The sequence below is a fragment of the Seriola aureovittata genome, chromosome 4, assembly GCF_021018895.1.
Source record: "Seriola aureovittata isolate HTS-2021-v1 ecotype China chromosome 4, ASM2101889v1, whole genome shotgun sequence".
NCBI lineage: Eukaryota > Metazoa > Chordata > Actinopteri > Carangiformes > Carangidae > Seriola > Seriola aureovittata.
Window position 1 is genome coordinate 21,460,037 of NC_079367.1, and position 25,011 is coordinate 21,485,047.

Sequence of the window (25,011 nt, forward strand, 5' to 3'; positions counted from 1 at the left end):
CATGGTGAAGCAACCAGGAAACAAGTCATGGCATTGAGTTACATTTCTCTCTCTAAGCGCAGGGTGTTTTGTTACGGAGAGGCCTGTACTCAGAGGATATAAATAGATTAATTATATGGTTCATGTTTCATGCTTTAAGTTTCATACTTTGGCAAAAGGTAAAAGGAGTGTTTGATTGACAACATGTGACTAATGCCACACATTCAGTTCATCCCTTTCTCTTTTGTTCTCTCACAAATAAACATGCCAGCTTCATTTTGAATAATTACTGGAGAGCAGTGTACTCAGCTGCTTCAGAATCATGTTATGAAAGTCCTTTTAATCACAGGGACTTTTCTAGCGCATCTCAACAATCATAACTCCAGAGAGTTGGGGGGTCTTCCTGTAGATTTTTGCAGAAAGATGCCCCCAGGTGGATTGATGAAGAACTGGGAGCAAAAAGTCATACGGTCTATGAGTGAGAACCTTGTTTGTGACGTGAGGTTTTGCTGCCACCTGATGGTGTGTTTTTTGTATAGCTACAGGGCCGACTCTTGTTCTGTTAACGCTAAAGCCTAGAATTCTTTGGACATATTTGCCTTTATTTTATACACTGCAAAACATCATACAGGAATTTAGTGGAATCAGTTGATCTTTTTATCATTAACAGAATGTAAATATGTATTTTATTCATTTTAAAGTTAATGCGACTGAAGAATTATACTCTTTTTTTTCAGACCACTTATAAGCATGACTTGTTCTAACTTGAGGTGTTTCGAAATGAAAAGAAAAGATGCCTCCCTTTTTGTGCACAAGCTCTAAAAAAAATAATGTAGCCAAGACAAAAAGTTTGTTGTCCTTCAACCTGTTTGATTACAGTCATAACACTGGGGCCCCTTGAAAGGTAACTCTTTAAATTTCACAACCAAAAAGTCAGAATGCGTATAAGAGAGACTGCACCAGAGTTACAGAGGCACAGATATGCTACGTGTACAGTCGGTTTTTACTAGTGAGCTGATTTCTTAACTGTCACATTTATGAAAAAACTTGGTTTCTGTAATCGGGGTAGAGGTTTAGAGAAACCTGAACACATATATCTCTGCCAACCAAGTGTGCGAGTGATTGGGTTTCTAATCAGTTTATAAATGGAACGTAAACAGCATAGAGGCTGGATGGACAGAGAAGTAATTACACGTTTGCATATGCACTTTTACAGTGACTAGGTTACTACATGTCATGTAAATATGTTCTCCGATTACTGGGTTACCTTGTTTTCCTGTGTAAACTGGTTACTGAAGTGCATGTAAACACACTGAATGTGCAGTTACATGTTGTGTTTGTACAGTCACTGGCACAAAATAAGAAGCTGTAAGTTCTTCATGACAAACGAAGAACTGACTCTTTAAGTAGAGAAAATGTAAATGTAAATGAAAGTCAGAATGACCTAACAGTTGCTAATTCAACTTAAACTGAGTCAAATTAAAGTGGTTTACAGCTGGAAGTTGAGAGGTAACAGGAAATAAGAGGAGCTACATTCACACTATTCATTCAGTGTTTCAGGCATTTTTTAATGGGGAAGATATTTTAACTTATCTGTATTTTGTTACATGGAATGAAATTGTAAATGTGAATAAGCTGTGTAATGAATAAGAGAGAATGGGAAAATAATCTAGTCATAAAAATGAGCAAATTAAAGAAATACACCGGTTGTAAATGAACTGAAAAACTTTTTTTTGCAGTTAAAGAAAAGTAAACTCTTCATGTGATGGGGTTTCACACAGACATGTGTGGTGCAGGTGGTAATGTGTGTGTGTGTGTGTGTGTCTGCAGGGTCTTAGCTGTTACTGCTCATTTCCTTCTTCCTCACTGGGCTGCAGAGAGGCCAGCTGTGGGGAATGAGAGCTATGCTGTGTTTATGGAAAGAGTTATGGCCAAGGAAGGAGGGCGTTACTGTTGGGCTGCCTGTTTAACATAATAGGATTTAAATTGCTTTGCTCCAAACATAACAAAGATGTGTGTCTATATTATCAGCCATTTCTATATTTACACTAACAGCTCTCAAATTTACCAGAATTCTGAAATGTATTAAAGTCAGTTTCTTAATATGCTACGCATTAAGAAGATTCCACAAATATTAAATAAAGTTTCAGGAGAGCTTTATTATCCCCAAAGATAAAGATGATAAAGATCGCAATAACTGAATGTTGTGAATTGCAAAACAGATTAAGCATATAAAAAATAACCATATAAAATGACCAAAAACAAATCAGATAAATTTGACGATTTGCAGTCTGATGTTGTATTCTTTGTCACTGAATCTCTGTGTCTGTGCTCTTCATTAGTAAGCAACACTTTGTGCAATAAAAAATAATTGAGGATGTGAACAGAACTGACCCTGACCTTCTGCACAACAACCCATGGTGTAATTGACCCATGAGGGACACCAGAGCCACAGGTGTGAAACTTCAGCCAAACTTCAGCTGTGAAGAAAAACAAATCATGAGCCACATCCTTAATGAGTGCATGCCTACTTTTCCAGACAGATGATAAAAATAGAGTGCTGACTGCACAAAACACATCTTAAATCCAACAGGATTAAGATGGAAAAGTAATAAACATGTTCCAATGTGTTACTTTATACCTCTACTATGTTTTTTTTTCTATTTTTTTCAGTTACAACATCAAACTGCTTTTTACACGCCCCATAAAAGTTTTACTTACGTAACTTACGAGTGGGATATTTTAACTTTAACTTAGATTCCACCACCACTGAAACAGTGTAAACTTTTTAGTGACAAAAGAAACTCACACACTGCGTTAGACATAATTTTAATAGAAAGAATTATTATTATTATCGTTATTATAAATTGAATCCCGATAGGCTGCCTTTACGCACAGTGCGTTACACGCGCGTAAGAACGAGCGGCTATTCCATATGTTAAGCTACAGGTCCTTTTCTACACGCTTTGCCCAAAATCACGTTTCAGCAGCCATGCTAAGTGATTTCGTTCCTTGCGTAACATGATCTCAGTCACTGCCCCTCCTTGTTTTTGGTGGTTATAGGGAGCAGCGACAGCACCACCCACCCCGCTCCCTCTCCACCTCTCTTCCCTTCACTCTGGACAGACAGGCGGGCTGAGCGCGGCACATAACGTTACAAGGCGCTGCGTGAGGACAAACACCGTCGGACTGGAATGAGCTGTCACGAGAATCCCCTCCAAGCCTCCTTCTTCAGGCTGAAAACGTGAGAAGAAAAACAGACAGGGCTGTAGCATCAGTCGGACGTCAACTCCGCGGAAAAGGAGGTCTGAAGTAAAACGTAAATAGATACAAATAAGAACAGAGGATCACCTCCTGCAGCTGCAGCGACCTCTCTTCTCTCTGCAGACCTCTGTCCTGGAGAACACTCCCATCACATACCGAGCATATTCGTCCATCACCGCGCCCAGGAGAGGGTGACAGGAGCGTGGAAAAGCCAACAGAGGAAAAGGACGAAGGGAGGAAGCTGTAAAGGACAAGAACAAGAGCCCAGAAGAAAGGGGGAGAGCTGGGGTTGTGAGTAGAGGATGGAGGCCCTACTTCCTGTGCTGAAGAGTCACCCAGGCCCGTCAGTGCTGGTGTGCTCTCTGCTTTTCAGAGTGGCCCACCGGCTTCTGCAAAGGCTGCCTGTGCCCAAAGTGGTGAGGCAGGATGATCTCCACTCCTGGAAGTGGAGGAACCTCTCCGTCTCCCTGGTGCACTCCCTGCTGACTGGGACATGGGCCCTGACCTGGTAAGTGTCCAAACACCCATCTATCCGTCCATCCATCCACAGCACTGGGACACCATTGTCTATTCACAGTCCACATGATGTGTTTATGTGTAGGGGTGTGTGTGTGCAGCAGTGACAGTCTGTGGCAGTCAGGAGAAGAAGGGCATGTTGAGGCAGGGTGAGGGACGGGGGAGACAATGGCATTTTTTAAGTGGGGAGGGAAAGGCCAGTGTACAGTATGAGCCACACAAAGCTGTTATTGCTGTGTGCTTGCACTGTTGAATTTGTCGGCAGCTCAGGGGGAACACAGTTTTACAGCCAGCACTCTGGATTTCTCAAGCTACAGCCTGCAGACATATCAACTGGAAAAACCTGCTGGCAGAACAATTCTTGTGAAAGCATTACAAGAAACTATTTTTTGGGGTGGGGACTAACCTTATGACTCATCTCTTAAAGTTAAGAAGTGGGACCAAGGTCAATTTTTTGTGCTGGCTGCCCTCTCCCTTTACTGTCACTGCATCTAATGTGTGACAGATTAAATTAGTCATGACTGAGAGCTTCTGTGGAGGGAGGCAAAATAAACAAGTTTTCACATTCAAATGGAGGTTTTTGTGCATTCAAAGTAGTATCAAGGAAACGTGTGAAGCAGTAGAGCTTTATATGTCACAGAAGTGATATATGTCACTTATTAACAATAATTCTCTTGTAGTGTTTATACAAGGAGGGGACACAGAAACCTTTGCTTTTTGAGGTGTGCCAAACAGCTTTAAGAAGTGACAAAGTATAATAGAAAAACAGTGAGTCAAGTTATGATAAAACAGTAGAAACAGTGTCATTTTATGAAATATATAGACACAGATAGAAACTAGAAAATAAATAGTATTAAAATTAAATATAAAAGCTACTAAAAACTACTAAAAGGCGGGATATCTATTGGTCAGGGTAATACATGCCCTAAACTGTAATACATGATATTAATATCTCTGTTTAGTCAAGCTTTTCTCTCCAGGAGTGAGCCCATATTTGTTTGAGTGAGGTGATAACAGACCCATATCTATCCATAACATGTATCCCTCTCCAGTGTGGTGGTTTGGCCAGAGACGCTGAGCAACATCCACTCTCACCACACCCCTCTGTCGTACCTGCTCGTCTGCGTCTCAACAGGTCAGTAAACTCATTGTGGAAAAGAAAAGAACACTCAAGAGTAAAGTCAAACAACTGAATAGTTGGGTTTTGGGATTTAAATGAAGACATCCAGTGGTGCAGTTCCTGTATGACAAGGAAAATGCTCAAATCAAAAACATGAAGCTGAAATCAGCAAATGTCATATCAAAATAGTTGTAGATTAATTTTCTGTCAATGGATTAATTGACTAGTTTCTGCAGCTTTAGTGTAGAAAGGGAAATGTGGGGGAGGTGTTGACTGAATTGAATTGAATTGAATTGAACCTCCTCTTCCTTTGATCGGGGGCATCAGACTTTCACCTTTCCAGTTGCTGCTTTCCAGAGAAACAACAAAAAGATCCGCCCCTCGCACCTGATTCTCAGAACAGACGAACGGCCGTTCCCTCTCAATTACCATGAACATAATCCCCTAAGGACTCGGTGGTCTGGTTGAGCTGTTCTGTACGTGGTTGGGTTTTATGTGCATCTTTGTGTCACCATGGAGACACAAACCTTTGGAGATCCGCCCTAACAACTGCAACCAGCTATTATCTCCACTGAGGCCAACCACTCCAGACACTGGTGGTCATGTTCTTTAACATAGCAACAGTGTGCCAGTCATACCGAGGCACATCAGGACTCTTGAATACCTGCAGCTAAATGAGGCCTGCACAGTTTAATAGATGCATTTAACCCCACGAACAAACACTGGCTCTAAATTTCTCCTAAAGAAACTTCACAACAAGCGACTCAAGGGAAATTTGAAATGTAAGATATATTCAACATTCTGAAAGTAGTTAGTGGTAGTTCTGTGCAATAAGTAAACAAGACAAGTGATGACACTTTGTTTAAACAGTCAACTGCTGCAAACATCAGGTAACAAAAAAGAAACGTGAAAACCCACCTGTGGATTTAAGGCTGTCATGGTTTTGGAAATGTTGAACATCCTCATATCTAAAAGATGATTTCATCCATGTGTTATGTCTTAAAGCTGCAATTCCTCAATTTTATGATTAATCACTTGATGTTATATAGAGTTGTGTGGAGGAGTGAGGTGAAACTTAATTTAAATTAGTCAATTAGTCGATGAGTTGTCTTGCTTTGTCTCACATATCAAAAACATTTTCACTTTAATATGACATAAAACAGAAAAAGACAGGAGGAACCAGAGAATGATTGGTGTTTTTGTTAAGAAAAAAAAAGAAAAAATATTTGCAGATTGACTTATCAATTAATTAGCTCTGGAAACAACATCGCAGACACAACAAAAGATCCTCTGTCGGGTCAACTTTACTCTTATAATTTTAGAAAGTTAGAAAAAAATGTTCTGATTGAAAGAATTCATATTTTTATAGTTTCATACAAGCAAAGATGTCCAAGCTACATGGGCTCAAAGCAAACAAACTCATTCTCCACATGCTGCTGTATCCTTATGTGTCATATCAGATAAAAACTTCAACCAATGATTATTTTCATTATCTTACCGTAAACCTGACCTAATCCACTCCACCCCAGACACGCAATGTCTGTAGAAAGCCTTCCCATCAGTGTGTCATGATTCAGCAGTTACGTGATACTAGCTTGACTATCAGCACTGGACAATCCAGCCAAACTGTGACCGGTTGTAGCTGATTAACCCTACAGGACTAATATCATATTTTCTTTCTTCCCAGGATACTTTGTGCAAGATGCGGGTGATATCATCCTGACGAGACATGCAAGAGGATCATGGGAATTCTTACTCCATCATGCCCTGGTAAGACGGCATGCCTGTGGCAATTTGTGTTCTTTTCTTCAGCTCCGTCAAAGTTGTATTTCTGGTTCAGATAAGATATCAGAGTCACTATTTTACAATCATCAGCATGACAAAAGGAAGTTGATCTGAACAGGTAACACGCGTGTGTATAAAAGACTGAGAGAAGTAGAAGAAGAAGAAGAAGAGAAAGTAAAAAATGGCGACTTAGAAAATGGTCGTGCTGTAAGACATGTTTCCCAACCCTCATTCTGCAAAAAAACATCCTGTGTTGTACATTAAGTCTTAAAGATTTGTTGCATATGTTGCTGATTCTTAGTGAATAGTGTTTAATTATTAATTAAGTATGCACTGAACAAACAGATCCAGAGAGAGGGAGTAATTACAAGGAAATGACACAAGCTGTTTGTGCTGCCTGAGTTGAGCTGAATGCAGCACATGGTGCCACTGAGCAGAGGATCATTGTAACTCATGAGGTCAACAGGCAGACGTGTCTTATCTTATCTGCATCTTTTTGTTAGGGGGTTTGTCCCTGAAATATCCAGTTTTCATCAGTTTTGAGCAGCTCTAAAGTAGAAAAAACATGTCATTTCTCTGTGTCTGACAGTTTGACAGATATATTGTGTATTAGTTTGTTCCATGATGTTTAAACCACGTGAAATACTTAAAACCAAAACTGCTTTTTAGACACATTTCCCCCCCATCTTCAGCCTGACATATTATTTTGTATCTTTGGAAACTTTGGCTACTTCACTAAAATTCAAGATTATAATCAGTGAGTTTTAACTTCTTTATTTTATTTTTTATTTATTGGTTTATTTAACACTGACAGTGCATAATAAATGTTGCTGTAAATGCACCAGAGGCAGCCAAGAGGCTTCTTTTCATCTGTAGTCCCTGGACAAATGTTAAAAGAAAAGAGCATTTACGTTCAGATTTTTTAGTGGATATACATGCAGACTCTTTTACACATGTACAAATCTTCACATTTACGGATTTCTGTACACATTTACATATTCTTGCACACTTGAAAATTCGAACAGGCTGAGATAGTTTCACAACACTCCACACACATTTGTAAATAATATTACCACTGTAAAAGAAAAAACTCAACAATAAAAGCAAGGCAAATGCAAATAAAAACAAACAATGAGACCATCAAAGTCCAGCAGTTAACTGTATAAATACCTCCTCCTCCCTCTGTGTGTCCTCAGGTGATCTGGTGCTTCCTGTACGCCCTCTACACTCAGCTGTATGTGGCCGGCGCTGTAATCGCTCTGTTTGTGGAGGTGAACAGTGTCACTCTGCACCTGAGGCTGATGCTGAAACTGGCCGGCGCTCAGTCCTCCTCCATGTACCAAGTCAACAAATTCGCCAACCTCTTCACTTACATCATGTTTCGTCTGAGCACCCAGTTCTACCTCACCTGGTACATCATGCACAATTACTCCTGGCTGGACCACGGCGGATACTTTCTCGGCACCATGATCATGATGAATGTCATGATCCTGATTTACTTCTACCGCCTACTCCGCGCTGACTTCTTCCCCCGGAGTAAAAGCTATGTGGGACAGAACGGGACACATAACAACAACAAAAAGTTTCTCAGTGATTGACGTGGAGAAAGGTTACGGGACTATATTATATTGTTTTTAGGGTGAGAGTTTACACATTTGTCTTTTTCAAACCATAACTGACACCATTCCTTGTGACCACAGGTTCCCTTGTTGTGCCTCACTGCCAAAGAACAAACAACACCCCCTTCTGGACAAGGTGAAGCTTTGTTTGGGTCAAAAGAATAATTGTCTTTTCACAGGGAAAAATAAAAAGCAACACCTCTTTGATAGAAGCCAAAACTATGTGTTAATCTCTAGTGACATTTATCAAACCATTTTACGACTTTTAGAATATTTAAGATTGTTTTTAGTATTATATAACCTGCAAGGAAAAGGTTGACATTTTTTGAAATACAATTGTCAATTCTTGACAAAAGCATTACATGAGAAGACTGATACCACCCTCCTGTTTGTATGGTAAATATGAAGCCATAGCCAGCAGCTGTTTATATTATCTTAGCACAATGAGTGGAAACAGGAAGAAACCTACAGCTCGTCTGGATCTGTCCTACGGTAACAAAAATCCTCCTGCAAAACCACAACTTGTTTTTACACTTCGGCTTTTGTACAGATTAAACAAACAAGATATTATAAGTTAATTAGTGAGCTTTAGAGCTTATGCCGTGTTAATGACTTACAAAGAAGTAGAGAGTTAGCTACATAACACTGTGTGACACTTTTACTCAAAACAACCCGAGGCCTGATGAGAAACATTAACCTTGACTATTTTTTTTCATGAAACATTTTTGAATGTGATGTTTGAATGTCTGATGTGAAAGCAGCATTACCTCTTTCAACTTGAATTTTTACAAGTGGGAAACTGATCATTTCTGTACCTCAGATATATCACGAACGCATTACAAAACATGAGAGAGTGGTATCAATCTTCTCATTTAACTCTCAGCAAGAAAGCGGTGTATTTCTAAAAAATGTCAAAATGTTCCTTAATCCATCAGAAAAAAAAAACCTGCGTGATAAATAGTTAAACGCATAAGTTTAAAATGTGAAATTTTAGTATTTGCTAACAATCTTAACTGACAGCCTAGCTATATGTTGCCATATATATCCAACATTTGCAGAGGGTTTGCAGTTTTCTCTCTTTGGGTGTTTGAACGAACAGACAAGTGGGATTTTCTGACCTTAAATTTACCAGCAGCACACTCACATTTTAAAAATATGTGTATACAGTATGTCCTCTCCCCTTGTCTCAATGAAGCCATTTGTGGCAGAGGAGATACTGGGCTTTGACTTAGCTGGTACATAATGTTGCAAAGGACCAACTGAACGTGTAACACAGGACAATTTATAGTCCTTTTATGGTTGTCATATGAAATTTGTTGGTATTTGAAACGAGCTGGAACTTCCTGCCAGTTAATAGTCTGATAATTTTGCTCAGTGGGAAGAGGGAACCATGAGAAACCCTTCACGAGCAGGCAGCAGCACAATCACCACTGTTACTGCATCCATGTAGTTGGACTTGTGTGGAGTAATAGAATATCCTCACAGTGTGTATCATATTTGCTTGTTTGAGAAGTAATAGGTCTTTTACAGAGTGGATCCCTTTTTTAAGAATGATGAAATTCAGGTGAAGATGTGTCTCCTCTTCCTCTTCTTTTCCTCAAAAATGGATATATAGCATTTTGTAAATATGTCCTCAAGTGTGCATTCCTTTTTGATATATTTCAAAGGATAATATACGCACACACTGTCAAGCATTAGTGGACTTTAAAAACCTAATGATCAGCACATTTCATTTTCTATTTCAGCCAACACCAAAAAAATCAGACATGGATACGGTGTAGATGTGTTTGACCTGTGCTACAGTGCCTTTACTACAGTGCCTTTTCAAAAATACGAGCAAAGCAGAGATAAAGATGATGTAAAGAAAGTATAGATTCTATAGCATGATATATGTATGTGGGAGATTTTTGAGACAAACTAACACTAAATTCATTTGATCATGACCACAATAATGTATAATGTATCTTGTATTAAAGTGAAAACTGTTTTTTAGGAGCCACGTATTTTGGATTGTTGAGTGATACTATGAATTAAAAAAGAATTTAAAATCACAACTATGTATGTGTATTTTTCTAAGATGAACTCTACTGATAAGGGAAGGTTTGATTTGATTTATTCTCTGTTTTACATTCATGGAGTCACTCATAGTAACACCTGTGAGATTTCTGGTAAAGTTATAGTCAGGTACTGTTTTATCAGATCATTTACATACATACATTTTAATTATAGTAACATTTACAAAAAAATTAAAAATTAATTAATAATTCTCAATATCATTAGCTGCAAACATTTCCAACCACACATGTAATGTTTAGATTAAATTAAAAACATTAACATTAGCTAGTAATTTGATGATCAACAATCTAATATATAGATGACATTGTATAATATGGTCATCATAATTCAAATGGAAGGTAACATAAGTTTCCTATTAAAATTAGGCTTTTCAATAACATTAGCTGCTAAGTTCAGCCATTAAATTTCCTATTAAAATGAATCCTTTTGAATAGGTTTGGCCTCCAACAATCTAATGTCAAGGGATAACAAATAAGTTAATGTAACATTAGCTGCTAATTGGGCCATTGCAAATTCAATATTGTATGGAAAGAAACTGTGACAGTTGCTTTACCTTCAAGCGTTGCCTTCTCAGAAGTAGGAAACATGGTAAAAAGAAAACTGACAAGATATTGACTCTATTGGCCATTAATTATAATATATGGACAAAATTTAATATTTTCTATAACATGGAAACACATTAGCTGCTAACTTTGGTCTTCTTATGATAACATGTCAGTAACATTAACTATTTTTTCATGTAATACACGCTAGCATGAAGCTAAGCAATACAGTGCCACTAACATTAATCAGACGTTATTATCAGCAATGCAGTAGATTAGAAAATGTATAATATAGTAGGCTATAGTACAATAAATAATATATATAGTTAGTAGGAGAAATAATTAATAAATAAATATAGTTATTTATGAAAAAGTAAGAAATGTCCTGAATATGATAAATGTCCAATTAGTTTTACATTTAGATGATAGATAGATAGATAGATAGATAGATAGATAGATAGATAGATAGATAGATAGATAGATATAAATAGATACTTTTTCCTTCCTCTTTTCCGATTATTCCTCATTTCCTCCAGCAGGGGACCGAGCAGAGAAAATCTGGGAGGAAAGAAAAAGAAAATCCAGGGAACTGAGTCAGCAGCAGCAGCAGCGGGTCTCAGTCTGCTGCTCCCCCTCAACTTCCGCGGATCCATTTCAGCTCCGATCTCCACAAACTCAACACTCACACACTTCACAGTGAAGTCGGATGGGTTTCCTTCACGATAAGAAGCATCTGTGGGGGGGAAACGAGGCGTAAAAAAGGACAGAGAGAAGAGGAAAACTGAGTGGACCATCCCGTCTCGCTGAGGTAACATCTCCACAGATTTCTTCAAAGTTTATTCGGCACGTACATGTGACCACAAGTCACAGAGCTTCTTTAGCGAGGTGAAAAACTACTTTACCTGCAGTTTGGATGTTTATAAATCGAGTTTTAAAGTCGCCTGGTTTCAGTTTTATTGCGACTCAAACCAAATGCACTAAATTACACGTCTTCTCCTTTACCAGGATGAACAATAGGATTAAAACAGATCTGCGCAGTAAGTGGATCAACAGTTGTCTGGTCTGGCTCTGTGTGTGGTCATGTAGCCCCAAACTGTAAACCAAACATTTTCTCTCATTACAGTGTTGTTTGACTTGGGTCTCTGCCTCACTCTGCCCCAGACTGTAAAACAGACAGGGGGCAGATGTGCGAGCATTTTCGAGTACAGTCGATTATATTCCCCAGAGCAAAGACATTGTCGTTGGACCCCGCTAACCACCACTGTGTAGGTCTAGGGCAATTTGATTATTTCCTCAGGCATCCAGAAACGGACCATACAGCTGAAATGATTAGTTGATTAATCAGTCAGTCAACTGGCATTTTTAAAAGCAAAACCACCAAAAGCTTCTCAGGGGTGAATACTTTCTAGTTTCTCAGTCCTCTATTATTTGTTATGTTATAACCCAGGTGTCATTTGAAAGGTAACTCTTTAAATTTTACAACCAAAAAGTCAAAATGAGAATAAGAGACACTGAACCAAAGTTACAGAGGCACCTCACCCATTTTTATTTTTATTTTTTTGCATTGAAAAGGGAATCTAAGGCCTGCACTGGTAACCTTTATGTGGAAAACACTTTGCATAGAAAGAAAGAGGAGGGCTTTCAAATAATGTAAATTATGTTAAGGTTGTGTGAAAACAGAGTGTGACTAAAACACATTTCAAGTGATACCAAAGGGCAAAGTGGGTGGGATGGTGTATTCTAAAGGGTTAACTTGCACTTCTGGGAATAATAACAGACACTACTTTCTGACATTATATACACTGAACAACAATAGTAGTCAATAGCTTAGATCTGAGAAAATAATTCTCAGATGTGTTGATAATGACAATATTGTGGGTTGCAGCCTTACGATACTCCTATGATGGAATAATACGACCTGAGCTCAATATAAAGTTAAATAATTACTGTTTTAAAACTGGAATTTGAAACAGGGTCTCACTACAAGAGCAAGGCCGGAGGATGGATGACCAGTCAGGGCTGATGCTGTACTTCAGTGGAGCTCCTGTGTAGTTGTCTGCTCTGCCCGGAGGGTAATGCAGCCTTGGATCTGGTTGCCCGGGAAAACAAATCAAATCTAAAGTGAGAGACAAAGATGAACATGAGCTAATTTAATCCAAATCAAAAAGAAACTTGTGCCAAATGCAATATGCTGCATCTGAAATGTGACGTGTGGGTGTTTACTTATAGATCACACACAAAAAAACATTTCAAAATGTAGTTAATGCAAATAAAGATATATATATATACATGTAGGGCGGAAGTCTGTAAAAGTGTCATGATATGATTAAAAAAATGCTTGAAGCCCAAGGTGAAGTTTCCAAATGCTTTTGAAAATTAGAAAAAATGAACAAGGGAATGTTTGGTATTTTAAGTTTGTCAGATTTATATACATGCCCCAAAATGTCCAGAAGATATTTGAATTGAGTAGAACCACAACTAAAGATTTTCTCCAACCAACAGTTCAAAACCCAAAGATCAGTTTACAGGGATATAAAATGATATAAAACAGAGAAAAGCAGCAAACCCTAATATTTAAGAAGCTGGATCCAGAGAATATTTGACTGTTTTGATTTCTGTTTATTTCTATCTCTTTGTGTTGGACACAGATTTGCTTCATTCTTCATCTTGTAGCTTTTATCCCCAGTAGCAACAGGAGAAATAAGCACCAGGCCTGATGATTGGGCCCAAAAACCACTCACCACATTCTCACATCTTTAACGAGTTAAAATGGCAGATTGTTAATGCTGCTCTCCTTCTCTGTCTGTCCAGCACACCACGTCCCTGTGCTAAATATTCACCCGGACGCTTCATGTCAGTCCGAGTGTCAGCCATGAGCGTTCTTCCTCCTGTGCGAAGGGACCGAATCATCGCTCAGCTCCCTCAGGTAAAATCATTCACTACTCAAGCACCGCATCTGTAAAACAGTCTACAGCCTCACACAGTCTTATTCCTCTCCTGCAGTATTTCAAGAAGGAAGCAGCTCTCCACACTAAAGACGATTTCAACAATAAAGTGAGGACTGCCTGCCAGGAGCAGCGCACCGGCACTGTGGGGTGAGCACAGACACCACAGGCTGGATGATACGGGACGCGGCGTTTTCTGGCACTTCTTTACTTATTGTTTCTTATCATTTACTTTTATTCTTCTCAGCAGATTCAAAATCTCTAAGGTCATTGTGGTGGGTGACCTGGCTGTGGGGAAAACCTGTCTGATTAATAGGTAAGGTCAAACGCAGTCACCTAATCGGTGAAAGCAGGGTGAGGTGCAGTACTAGGAAATAAATAACTTAAATAAGAGATTTACCTCCGTCAAGAAAGCACAGTCTCGATACAGCTCCACCTACCATGCTGATATTAATAGCAGTAGATTGCTGTGTTTCAGAGATTGAAACAGGGTTTATGTAACAAACCTGGTAGATGAATCTGCATGCTGATATTTCACCAAGAGGACAGCCTGTAGTTTTTTGTTATCTGGTCTCAATATGAGCCTAATTAGTTATTGTACACTTCTGGAATTCAGAAACACAAGTAGGCTAATAAATTTTTCATCCACTCAAGCAGTGGTTAACAGTGATTGGTTGCACCCATAAACATCAGCTCAAGTTCAGTAAATGTGAACTTTTGGTGTATTTCGACTCTGCTTGGACAGACGTGCAGCCAACCAAGAAATCTCAACTAAACAGCAACAGCAAATACGTTTTTTCAGGAACCATATTCTCTGGCTGGATTATGTTCAGAGGCTTTTTTTTTTTTTATTATTATTTTTTGGAATGAATGAAGCGCTATGTTTATTAATGGCAGCAGTGACAGACCAGGGTTTGCACCCACACTCTCATGGCTGTTGCTGTAAACTTTTTCTGTATTAAAGCAGATCATGATCTTTTTCTAACCTTAACCAAGCGCTGTGAGAACCTAGACATAATCATAAAAACAGTTCAGTAAAACTTTTGTCCCTAAAAGTGGACGATGGACCAAAAGATTAATCCTAATCCTATTTTGCAGATTTTGCAAAGATGCTTTTGATAAGAACTACAAGGCAACGATCGGTGTTGACTTTGAGATGGAGCGGTTTGAGGTGTTGGGTGTCCCTTTCAGTCTACAGCTGTAAGTATAATGTGTGCACTATTACACATAAAACAAAGTCAATAAACTGTGTCTGACGTACTGTTACTCACCAGTCACTCTTTCCATTACAGGTGGGACACTGCGGGCCAAGAGAGGTTCAAGTGCATTGCTTCTACGTACTACAGAGGAGCCCAGGGTGAGAGATTTTGTGTTAAAGAGCAGTTAACAAATAAGATATGTATTGAAGACTCTCCTCTCTCCATGTACACATTGTTTGACAAAGAACAAAATGTCAAGGGAGGACACTAACCCATGTTGAAACAATACTCTTAAAACTTAAAGCATTTTCGTTGTAATACTTTCTGTCCCTCCAGTTGTGATCATCGCGTTTGATGTAAATGATGTTGCCTCTTTGGGCCATGTGAGGTAAGTGTATTTATTATGAGCAGATTGTTTGCACTCTTACAGTTTTTTTTTGTCCCAGCTGGAGGATTTAAACTTGTGTTTTTCTGTCCGCAGGCAGTGGCTCGAAGACGCCTTGAAAGAGAACGACCCCACCGCTGTCCAGCTGTTCCTCGTCGGCACAAAGAAAGACCTGAGTGTACTTCTTTTACTGTTTTAAAATGGACGATGCCTGTGAACATGTCTGTGTCTTTACTGGAGTCAAATGTGAATAGTTTGGATTGTTGCCAGCAGCACAGAGCGTTTGTGTCCAGGCTCAAACCTCAGGAATGCGGTTTCTCATCCTTCAGCAGACCCCAAAGCATCTGAGACATTACTAACTGAATTTAGGCAGTGGTGGGAAGGAAGAACCGTAACTGCTCTTTTTTCGGCTTCTTTTCTATTTCAAGATGTTTTTAATTTGAACAACACGGCTACAAACCGGCCATAGACAAGTTCACCTGGACTCAAGGACGAACTGATTATATTTTGGTTAAAAGTCAGAGGCCAAGGTCACTGTGACCACACAAAATACGATATTGGCCTTGTGAACATACTATCTCTGGAACTCCTCAAGGGAATCCCCTCAAATTTGGCACAAACGATGATACAGTCGGGTGGTCAAAGGTCAAGGTCACTGTGACTGCACAAAAATATGGAGGCATATAACCGCAAAACAGGAATTCTAGTTTTCTTATTCTGCCATTTTCCAGACCAAGCGATTTATCAATTAAGCAAGAAAACAATAGTTAGATTGATGGATAATGAAAATAATGGTTAGCAGCAGCGTTAGTACAAATATTCCTTTTGTTTACCTTGGTGACACCATATCTAACTTGGTTGCCTCTGGTTTCTCTTGACAGTCTCCTGCTCAGTATTCTCGGATCGAACAAGATGCTCTCAAACTAGCACAGGAGATGAGAGCAGAGTACTGGGCTGTTTCATCACTCACAGGTAAGTGTTTGGATTTAAATATAGTAAATTGATCTCTTCCACTGACCTCACCATTGACTTATGAAGTGGTCGAAAATGATTAGTTGGGGGAGCTGGGGCCTGGAAAGGATTGTGTTTTGTTTTTTTTGTTTAGTTTTTTCTTTTTGCTGAAGGCGGGGTAATTTAATATTGTTGGGGGAAATAACAATGAAGGGTCTTAGATTTCTTTCATATGCTCATTATTATTTCCCAAAAGAAATTCTCTGTAAATTAGGCGCAGCGTTTGTTGGGCTGTATGAAAACTATTATTCCTTTAACATCTTAATCTTTGAATCAGGAAGTTTCTTCAGTATTCACAACCTTTTTTAAAGCCTCCTCCCCTCCTCACCCCAGTAATTTTCATACGGCCCCTTCCTGATCTTTATCTCTTTCATGCCTTAGGGGAAAACGTGAAAGAGTTTTTCTTCCGAGTTGCATCATTGGCGTTTGAGACCAACGTTCTTGCGGAGTTGGAGAAAAGTGGATCGAGGCAAATTGGAGATGTCGTCAGTGAGTATCCCAACAATCTCTCTGTGACCGTGAAAACCATGACATTTGTCACACAGTTTAACGCCCAGCTATGTATCTGTTTCAGGAATTAACAGCACTTCAAACAAACTGTACGCTACATCGAAGAAGAAACACCCGAACTGCTGCCAGTAAGGATGCAAGCGGGAGTTTAAAGTAAAAAGGTACAGACTGAAAATTAGGATTTTTCTCAGCGGAAAAAGACTGTGGTTGCTCTCCAGCTCATGGGAGGGATTTCTGTGGTCAGAGCAGGAGGAGGGATGCAGGAGTTTCACTTCCTGATATGTTTGAATTCAGTTTTTCCTGGCCTGTGATGAGTTTTGCTCTGTGGGATGTGGATTCTTGCGGTGTCGCTCGGTTTAACTTGTCCGGAGTTACAGAGTGGCACAAAAATGACAGGTTCTGCTGAGATGCCAAAGAATGACTGTGGATGGTTACTTTACTTAGAGCTTGAATTAAATCTTCAGTTTTGATGCTGTAGCTTGTTTTACAATCAAGATTCATCATCACAATAATACTCATTTCCTAAATGACTGTTTTTACTCGGTACTAAACCTCTTTTCCTAATATTGTAGATTAGAGGTTACCAACCTCTCTGTAAGAAGTAAGATATTGCAGTAAATCACAAGACAACAAAGATTTGAGGAAAGTCAGAAGCAATAAACTTTTAAACTTTTTTTGTTTAACAGTCCTGCTAATCATCTCCCGACCCTTCAGATTTATGGTCGACTCCTCGCGGAGGGCCCAACTCGCTGGTTGAGAACCATTGTTGTAACGTAGATGCAGCCTTGGACATTTTTATCTGCGGTGTATTCTTTCCTAGGTACTTTTTGCCTTTTTGTTTACAATCAAATCAGTGACTGAATTTGAAAAATTTTCATATCAGAAACTGAAATTTTGTGTGTTTGATCATTTATTGTCTTTTTAAAAATTCTCATGGTATGTGTAACATGTCATAAAGGTATTAAAACAGGATCATATCATTAATGTGTTTCGGAAATATCATACATGTATTTTGAAGACGTAATTATTTAGTTAAAATCACGGCTTATGTTATGTTTAAAAAAAGTCATATTAAACAAGGTTTTCACTATTTCTTAAACAAATATAAAATGTCTATGCAGATGAAACAATTTCTTGACCGTGTCATTCTTTCCCTTTTCTTCTTTACTGAACTTATTTTACTTTACTTGCTCAGCTGCTGAAGCTTTTGAATGAATCGAGATATTTCCCATCAATTTGGCTCTGCAGCTCTTCGGGGATGCAGTGAGAAAATTTGTAATTTTCTTTAATCCACTTCCCCCCTTCAGTGTTTTCGATGGCCACAGCTGCCACACCTGCACGAAACAGAGTGAGATATTTACATTCAAGTGCTGAGGTTCAAAAATGAATGAATGAGAATGGCAGAATAATAACATTAACATGTTGACTGACCTACAACAGTGGCTCCCAGCCTCTCGACAAGCTGGATGGCAGCCTTCATTGTCCCTCCAGTCTCTATCCATTGGTCCACCAACAACACCCTCACACCTGCAAGACAGAGAGTGTCAACTATACTTACACCTATTGGGTCTTTTATTTATTTATTGAAACACTTTTTATTGTCGTGTTCTCGTGGTAAACACAACGAAATATTTAAACTGATTCAGCTGTAATTTCCTCCAAACAACACTAGGGGGTGCTGTGTGACAGGGAATATATGGACATAAATCTAATTAATTAAGCTTAAATCAAATTGAGAAAAATAGAAGATTAATTGATGAATGAATGAAAGCCCTAGTCAATTAATTGGGGTTTTAATACAGGAGAAATAAATATGTTATAACCTAGTCAAAGTCGTTTTCAAATCTTCAATTTAAATATTTAAAGTCTGCTAGTTATTTAAATTTTTTACATGGAAATACAGCTGTGCATGGCAGCTTTTTTATTCTCACCACATCTAAAACAACCCTTTCAGTGCAGAGTTTTAGGGCCAGATCATGATACAAATAATCACTACATGGAAATAATCCAATTAAATGACTGAATATTTAGAAAAACTACAAATAACATCAGTCTAAACTTACTGGTATCTTTGTGAGCCCACACAACAGCTGAAGTCAAAATCAAATTTGGTCTTATTTATCTTTTAAGTTGTTTTTTTTAGCCCAGCTCTGGACCCAGACATGTGCAAACATTACCAGCTGGGTAAACATTCATCCACTCAAGGGAAATATGTGACACAGTTGCAGAGTAAAAAAAAAAGAAGATTAACCTGGTTTTAGCACATCCAGTCTTACTTCCATAGTCTTTTCTCTGCCTGTGTAATCTGTGTAGCTTTGGTTTTGGGTTGCAACACACAGGTGTCCTGCTTTACGGATAGCCAGGAAACCTTTTCCAAGAGTGGTGGCAACAGACGCCCCTGAAAAACACATTAAAAATATATATGCAGAATGACAGTATTATAAGTACTCTAGGAAGTATGCTTTCACACATTGTCATGCCGTGTACCATGAGGCAAGGTGCAGTGTCCAAGTAGCTAAATTTAGTATCTTTGCCAGAGGAGTTAGGTTTCCTGAGCTGCCTCTTAAAATAAAATTAGTGTGAGACACCAAGTGTGACTCCTCTTAACCTGCAATTTCTTTTCCTTCTTAAAAGGAATTGGTTTGTTTTCTTACCAAGAATGAATCCCATTGCATCTATCCCAGCAACCAGGTCAATGGTGTCGCTGTGGAAAGGACTGACAAGGTCTTTGACACAGTCTGTAAGAGCCTGAATCAAGTGCAAAGAGAGCAAAATGAAAGTGTGCATATGATAAACACATACTACATGTTATAAATGAGCGTTATACTGCGTTTAGCGAGAGGGAAGACAGCAGACACAACACCCACAGCTCAACAGTCTGCTGAGGAATTAGAAAGCATCATTTTTCCCATCGTACCTGGTAGTTGCAGTAGAACCTGGACGGATCCAGCCAGGCAAATGTTGGTCCTTTTGTATTGGGGGCCATCAGAGAAAGGTACCATCCTTTATGCCTGTCTGCGGGAACGGCCAACGCGTCCATTCTAAGGAACAAAACTTTTCTGAGCCGTTCGAGGGAGAAAATGAGGTGAATGAACTGGACCGTGAGTGAGAGAGTTCCCCATATCAGGTTCCAGCGGGGTGAATGGTGGGTGGGAAGGGGCTGTTAATGACACTGAACTTAGTTACAGATTCTCCCTGCAGTCAGGGCAGGATTTATCATTCAAAATGATTTGATGACCAGTGTCAGCCCTGTCAACGAAGGTCTCTGTGAAGTGTTCAGACGTTTATTCATGACTATTTTTGGATCTCACACCTTCTTGTTTTATGGGAGTGTGTGTATAGTTTGGGGAAATTGCTATCAGTGTTATTAATAGATTTATTATTAATTTGTTTGCAGAGTAAAAAAATACAATTCTTAAAGAATATATGACAAAGAGGCCCATATATTATATGTACAAACACACTTCTACAAAGATATACTCTGACATACATGAATTCAAAGGAAGGAGCTTGTGCAGGAGCAGCAGGAAGCTAAAATCTTACTTCTCCTCAAAACCCAAGACAAAACAAACTGAATTATGGTAAAAACAAAACAATGAGGGATCATCTACTTTGCATCACTGTTAACTATTGTCCAAGGCAAAGTGTTTTAATTCATTATACAGAGACTTAAAACTTGTAGGAGTCACAGTATTTAATTGTCAAACTGACATTATTGTTGTATGTTAGTGCAGGTCAAAGTGAATAATGAATAAAAAACTGTGCAAAGCATTATTACACAACATTATGATAACTTTGACAAAGGTAAAAGCTGGCTTAACATTCACTGGACAGAATGATCTCACCCTGAATGTTGCATTTTATATTGAATGAAATTAAACAAGTGACTGTAGAGAAACTACTTGGACATGCATATAAAAATGGTAATTGGGAATCATTTGCAGTAAATAGGCAAAAGCAGTAGATTTGTTCTATAAGAGCAATGTTGCATTTTAACACTGATCATCAGGCAACATGCAAAGACATTTCGTGACGTTAACTAACAATACAGTTTTTTGCGAATGCTTACACACGCAAAATTTGGCCCATTGTGTCAAAACTCAACACACAAGCCAAATAAGACAAAACACTTGGAGCTGGACATCTCACTTCTATGTCAAACTGAAACACTGCAAACAAAACCTGACGAAGGGCACTTCTTTAACAAAACCATACACACATGCACCATCTGAATGACTCGCTCAAAGCAGCAACAACGGTGATGAACTTAACACTAAACACTGCTGACCTCTCATCGTTGTATATGTTGTTAATTTTGTCATACAGGCCTCACGCAACACAAAAATAGAAAATATTCAGAAAACAGCTCATTGTGTCGACTCAGGTTTAAGAGAACAGTTGGATTTACAGGATGTGCAGCTGCATCAAAGTCCAGGAATCAAACTTGTGTCATCCCGCAGTTTAGAGCTAATGTCAGGCTAACAGTATAGCCTCATATTGTAACTTCCTAAAGCACTAACAAGTGAGATTTTTGTTTTTAAATTTCTCTGTAATTTTTCAAACACAAGAATCACAATTCCTTGAACATGAAAAAATACTTTGGACTGCTAAAAACAGTTTTGTGAACTTAAAATGGTTAATGACTTCTTCCATGGGCCTCTCCATCACAAATTGATAAAACTGATGACTCTTCAAAAGTATGTGATCACATGACAAATTATGTCTATGGTTTCCTAGAAACAAGGAGTGGCTCAACTTCCCCACAGGCTCAAACTATGTTTTTCTGGCTTGAACTTATTGAACAAACAGTGCTTTTACTATAACCTCATTAGTTAGTTGTAAAGTACCATGAAGAGCTTTTGTTAGAACCTTGATGGTCTAGAACTCTCAATGATAATGTTCTGTGACATCATGACTGTAGAACTGACATCAGAATGTTCAATGGAACCTGCACCTGCAGAGACTCTTCATTTCCACCCTGCACACTGAACTGCACACTTGCTTCAACACAAACCCTTTGTAAACCATTTGTAAAACATATCTACTGTATATCTTTGTCTCCTTGTTATATCGTGAACTGTTTCATCAGAAACGCCTTCAGCTCTACAGCAGTTTCAAGTCCAACTTCATCTGTGAAACACAAACTGCTCTTTGTCACTGTTAAGGCTCATCTCAGAGCTGAGATGAACCGACAAAGACACCAGGTAAGATTTTCTCATTTCACCTGGAGAAACATTTTGTCTAAAGCTTCAACAGTTTGTTGAGTCAATGCATCACAATTTTAACAGTTTCTCATTTTCAGAAAGGCCCATTAAGAAAGACAGTATTTTTGCTGTCTGTTGTCCTGTCCTTAGACTAAAGTAGATTCAACTGTAAAAGTAAGTGTAGAGGTTGTGTTAAGGTGGAACGGGAGTTTTAAACATGAACTACATGTATGTTTCTTTTTCAGTCCTTTGGGACACAGCAGTTTGGTGCTGCCCTGTACCTCCCCGCTCATTACAGGCCGGCTACAGTGCCGCTGTACCCTGAGCAGCAAAATGCTGTGGTACAGGGCCTCAGAGACGCCCTGCTCTCTGCTATCAACGAGATCAAGTCTCTAAAGGAGGAGAACAAGTCTCTGAAGGACAAAATGGACCTTCAGCAAAGTGAATGGAGGCAGGTGGAGAGCCAGCTCCAAGAGGAGGTCCGTCAGAAAGACCAGCTCCTCAAAAGCACCATCAAGAAAAGGCAGGCTCGCACAAAGGCCCACATTGACGTCCTGGCCCTGCTCGCTCAGAGGGAGGCTGAGCTGGAGAGCAGAGAGGAGGGGTGGAAGGCCAGGTGTGGAGCACTGGAGGTGAGCCTGCAGGAGCTGGTTCAGAGAAAGGAGGACTGGAGCAGGAGAGTGGTGGAGGCAGAGCTGGAGGAGACAAAGATTAAAAACAAGGAGGAGCACAAGAGTCAGGAGGACAAAATGAACATGCAGCAAAGTGAATGGAGGCAGGTGGAGAGCCAGCTACGAGAGGAGGTCCGTCAGAAAGACCAGCTCCTCAAAAGAACCATCAAGAAAAGACAGGCTCGCACAAAGGCCCACATTGACGTCCTGGCCCTGCTCGCTCAGAGGGAGGCTGAGCTGGAGAGCAGAGAGGAGGGGTGGAAGGCCAGGTGTGGAGCACTGGAGGTGAGCCTGCAGCAGCTGGTTCAGAGAGAGGAGGACTGGAGCAGGAGAGTGGTGGAGGCAGAGCTGGAGGAGAAACTGGCTCAGAAGGAGCTGGAGGAGACAAACATTAAACACAATGAGGAGGAAGAACAGGGGTTCGCTACAGCACAACATCCCTCTTCCTGATACCCCCAACCCGTTCCCCTTTCCTCCTCCTTACCTTACCCCCCCCTCCATTCCCTTTTCCCACCCCTCACCCCTCACCAATTGTGCATCTATTATTTTTTGTAAATATGTAAATACAGTTTTGTGTGAGTTCATTTCATCTTCTTTCTGAATACAGATACAGGAGTCATGGCTCTAGTACTACTGGTACCAGTAATCAAGTACTTCAGTATTATAGTATTTGTTTAGGAGGGACAGATCAGATTACATTTTTAAGATGTTGATGATGGTGATAATGCTGTGTAATGATAATGCTGATATGTTGACAATAGGAGTCAACATGTCTTTGTGAATCTTTCTCTCAAGTCTGTTCGAGACTCATTTTGATTATTAGTCTTAATCCACTGAAAGAGCACTGGGTTGGCACAGTTTACCCACAACAAGAGAGGGTCAAAAATAAAATATGATTTGGATGATCTGATTAAAGAAACCAAGCCAATTTCCCAAAAGCAATATATGACATAATACAGTAAACAGTTAAACTGCATAACTTTCACTATTGCTGCTACAATAAATCAAATCTCATAAATATTGTGATCAGAGGTTTGCTATTAATTGTCCTCAAATTACAACCTTTTTTCAAGCCTACATGTGATAGGTTTTGGATACTCAAAAGGCAGATGGAATACCTGTTCAATTACATTGCCTTTTTTAACAGTTACTACAGTTACCAAAAAGCAATCTGTTACTTGTCACCGTCTTGTCTCAACATCTTTTTTATCAGTTTGATACTTACTTAAATTTTATGAGCATTTCTCTAATGAAAATTTCTCATATCAAATATAAATTAGTTTCTCTGAGGCCCCAGCTGTAAAACATGGCTAAATACGTTTGACTTGTATGTCTGTGATTGCTGTTAACATGAATTTTTTACACACTACAGCCATCCCAAAAACTCTATTTTGATTTCAGTCAAAAAACTAAACATACGTCTTTCAGGATGAGTCACTTGTTTCTTTGGTTGCATCTGTGCAGACTGTGCACCAAAAACAAAGCCAACACTGTAGTCACCTGAAAATAATTGAATATCAATATTGGACTGAATGAAGTGTGACTAAAGATCCTGTTTAAGGTACACATTTTCTCTCATGCAGGTCTCAGGTTGTTATTCTAAATGCTGCTCAGAGCTGCTGTCTTCAGGCTTTTGCCTTCAGATGTTTACGATCACCAGAGGACCGGTGTCTACACAAGCTCAGGTTGCCATCGTGTTCACTGCGGGAGAAACAAAATCTACAGTCTCACTGTATATCTCCCAGTTCTCAGACTGCAAAGATTATTACTGTCATCAAATAAACTCATATCTGAAATTTCACCCCGGTTTTGTGCAACAGAGTTCAAGCTGAGCTCAAGACTGGGTGTTCACTTTTCTGCCAACAGTAACTCTACTTTCCCACAGTTTTGATTTATGTGTATCTTAAACCGAATGAACTTACAGTAGATGTTACACTGGAATGCTGACGTGCTTTCTTTTACAGTTTTGCACATGCACAAGAACAAGGTAATTAATCAGATCAGATATGAACCATATTAACATGATTCTGCTGTTTGAGCTCATGGTGATTTAAGAAGTCATTGAAGTATTTTATGGAGAGATGATTAAACCTGCAATAACAAATGTTTTGTCCACTTGGGGGCAGCGTAAAGAAGCTGTAAACACAAAATAGACTATCATCACCTTATGGCAAACGGGTGCTTA

At 39.2% G+C, this 25,011-nt stretch overlaps 4 protein-coding genes and 1 long non-coding RNA gene across 8 annotated transcripts; 3 read left to right on the forward strand and 2 right to left on the reverse strand.

Annotated features, from left to right (window-relative positions):
• Window positions 1–2,118: 2,118 nt before the first annotated feature.
• LOC130168111 (uncharacterized) lies at window positions 2,119–3,465 on the reverse strand. The gene is made up of 2 exons (XR_008827379.1): window positions 3,331–3,465; window positions 2,119–3,215 (listed from the first exon to the last, which is right to left on the reverse strand). It is a non-coding gene; the product is annotated as an uncharacterized LOC130168111 (long non-coding RNA).
• Window positions 3,212–10,337, forward strand: tlcd1 (TLC domain containing 1). 2 transcript variants are annotated; one of them, XM_056374702.1, is made up of 5 exons: window positions 3,212–3,751; window positions 4,812–4,894; window positions 6,567–6,649; window positions 7,861–8,273; window positions 8,365–10,337. In XM_056374702.1, exons 1-4 carry the CDS (start codon window positions 3,546–3,548, stop codon window positions 8,260–8,262), a joined length of 774 nt encoding a protein of 257 aa, XP_056230677.1. In that variant the 5' UTR covers window positions 3,212–3,545; the 3' UTR covers window positions 8,263–8,273; window positions 8,365–10,337. The 2 variants fall into 2 exon arrangements, with proteins under 2 accessions (XP_056230677.1, XP_056230676.1); XM_056374701.1 differs by having other exon boundaries at window positions 7,861–10,337.
• A 1,100-nt stretch (window positions 10,338–11,437) lies between these two features.
• Window positions 11,438–18,081, forward strand: rab34a (RAB34, member RAS oncogene family a). 2 transcript variants are annotated; one of them, XM_056374692.1, is made up of 11 exons: window positions 11,438–11,709; window positions 13,713–13,827; window positions 13,905–13,996; window positions 14,094–14,162; window positions 14,945–15,046; window positions 15,139–15,203; window positions 15,382–15,433; window positions 15,527–15,608; window positions 16,312–16,402; window positions 16,823–16,930; window positions 17,016–18,081. In XM_056374692.1, the coding sequence occupies exons 2-11, from the start codon at window positions 13,753–13,755 to the stop codon at window positions 17,081–17,083; spliced, it is 804 nt and encodes a 267-aa protein (XP_056230667.1). In that variant the 5' UTR covers window positions 11,438–11,709; window positions 13,713–13,752; the 3' UTR covers window positions 17,084–18,081. The 2 variants fall into 2 exon arrangements, with proteins under 2 accessions (XP_056230667.1, XP_056230668.1); XM_056374693.1 differs by having other exon boundaries at window positions 11,442–11,709; window positions 14,097–14,162.
• zgc:174895 (uncharacterized protein LOC100126024 homolog) lies at window positions 12,419–20,115 on the reverse strand. Of its 2 annotated transcripts, XR_008827378.1 has the most exons (7): window positions 19,869–20,112; window positions 19,606–19,699; window positions 19,203–19,349; window positions 18,383–18,478; window positions 18,139–18,285; window positions 15,118–15,186; window positions 12,419–13,017 (listed from the first exon to the last, which is right to left on the reverse strand). XR_008827378.1 is itself a non-coding variant. In XM_056374695.1 (6 exons), the coding sequence occupies exons 1-5, from the start codon at window positions 19,989–19,991 to the stop codon at window positions 18,143–18,145; spliced, it is 603 nt and encodes a 200-aa protein (XP_056230670.1). In that variant the 5' UTR covers window positions 19,992–20,115; the 3' UTR covers window positions 12,419–13,017; window positions 18,139–18,142. The 2 variants fall into 2 exon arrangements, 1 of the variants encoding a protein (XP_056230670.1); XM_056374695.1 differs by lacking the exon at window positions 15,118–15,186 and having other exon boundaries at window positions 19,869–20,115.
• Window positions 20,116–20,231: 116 nt separating this feature from the next.
• On the forward strand, window positions 20,232–23,344 carry LOC130168100 (coiled-coil domain-containing protein 88B-like). The gene is made up of 2 exons (XM_056374691.1): window positions 20,232–22,155; window positions 22,401–23,344. The coding sequence occupies exons 1-2, from the start codon at window positions 21,886–21,888 to the stop codon at window positions 23,274–23,276; spliced, it is 1,146 nt and encodes a 381-aa protein (XP_056230666.1). The 5' UTR covers window positions 20,232–21,885; the 3' UTR covers window positions 23,277–23,344.
• Window positions 23,345–25,011: the final 1,667 nt, after the last annotated feature.

What these genes read in the sequence shown, in the direction of transcription:
- tlcd1 (XM_056374701.1), top strand. Translation starts at nt 3,546, where the DNA reads ATGGAGGCCCTACTTCCTGTGCTGAAGAGTCACCCAGGCCCGTCAGTG. An exon ending in GGGACATGGGCCCTGACCTG is followed by an intron (nt 3,752 to 4,811) that starts GTAAGTGTCCAA and finishes ATCCCTCTCCAG; the next exon opens with TGTGGTGGTTTGGCCAGAGA. An exon ending in GCTCGTCTGCGTCTCAACAG is followed by an intron (nt 4,895 to 6,566) that starts GTCAGTAAACTC and finishes CTTTCTTCCCAG; the next exon opens with GATACTTTGTGCAAGATGCG.
- zgc:174895 (XM_056374695.1), bottom strand. Translation starts at nt 19,991, where the DNA reads ATGGACGCGTTGGCCGTTCCCGCAGACAGGCATAAAGGATGGTACCTT. An exon ending in GGTTCTACTGCAACTACCAG is followed by an intron (nt 19,700 to 19,868) that starts GTACGATGGGAA and finishes CACTTGATTCAG; the next exon opens with GCTCTTACAGACTGTGTCAA. An exon ending in GCTGGGAGCCACTGTTGTAG is followed by an intron (nt 18,286 to 18,382) that starts GTCAGTCAACAT and finishes TGTTTCGTGCAG; the next exon opens with GTGTGGCAGCTGTGGCCATC.
- rab34a (XM_056374692.1), top strand. Translation starts at nt 13,753, where the DNA reads ATGTCAGTCCGAGTGTCAGCCATGAGCGTTCTTCCTCCTGTGCGAAGG. An exon ending in GTCCCTTTCAGTCTACAGCT is followed by an intron (nt 15,047 to 15,138) that starts GTAAGTATAATG and finishes TTTCCATTACAG; the next exon opens with GTGGGACACTGCGGGCCAAG. An exon ending in GGCTGTTTCATCACTCACAG is followed by an intron (nt 16,403 to 16,822) that starts GTAAGTGTTTGG and finishes TTCATGCCTTAG; the next exon opens with GGGAAAACGTGAAAGAGTTT.
- LOC130168100 (XM_056374691.1), top strand. Translation starts at nt 21,886, where the DNA reads ATGTTCAATGGAACCTGCACCTGCAGAGACTCTTCATTTCCACCCTGC. An exon ending in TGAACCGACAAAGACACCAG is followed by an intron (nt 22,156 to 22,400) that starts GTAAGATTTTCT and finishes TTTCTTTTTCAG; the next exon opens with TCCTTTGGGACACAGCAGTT.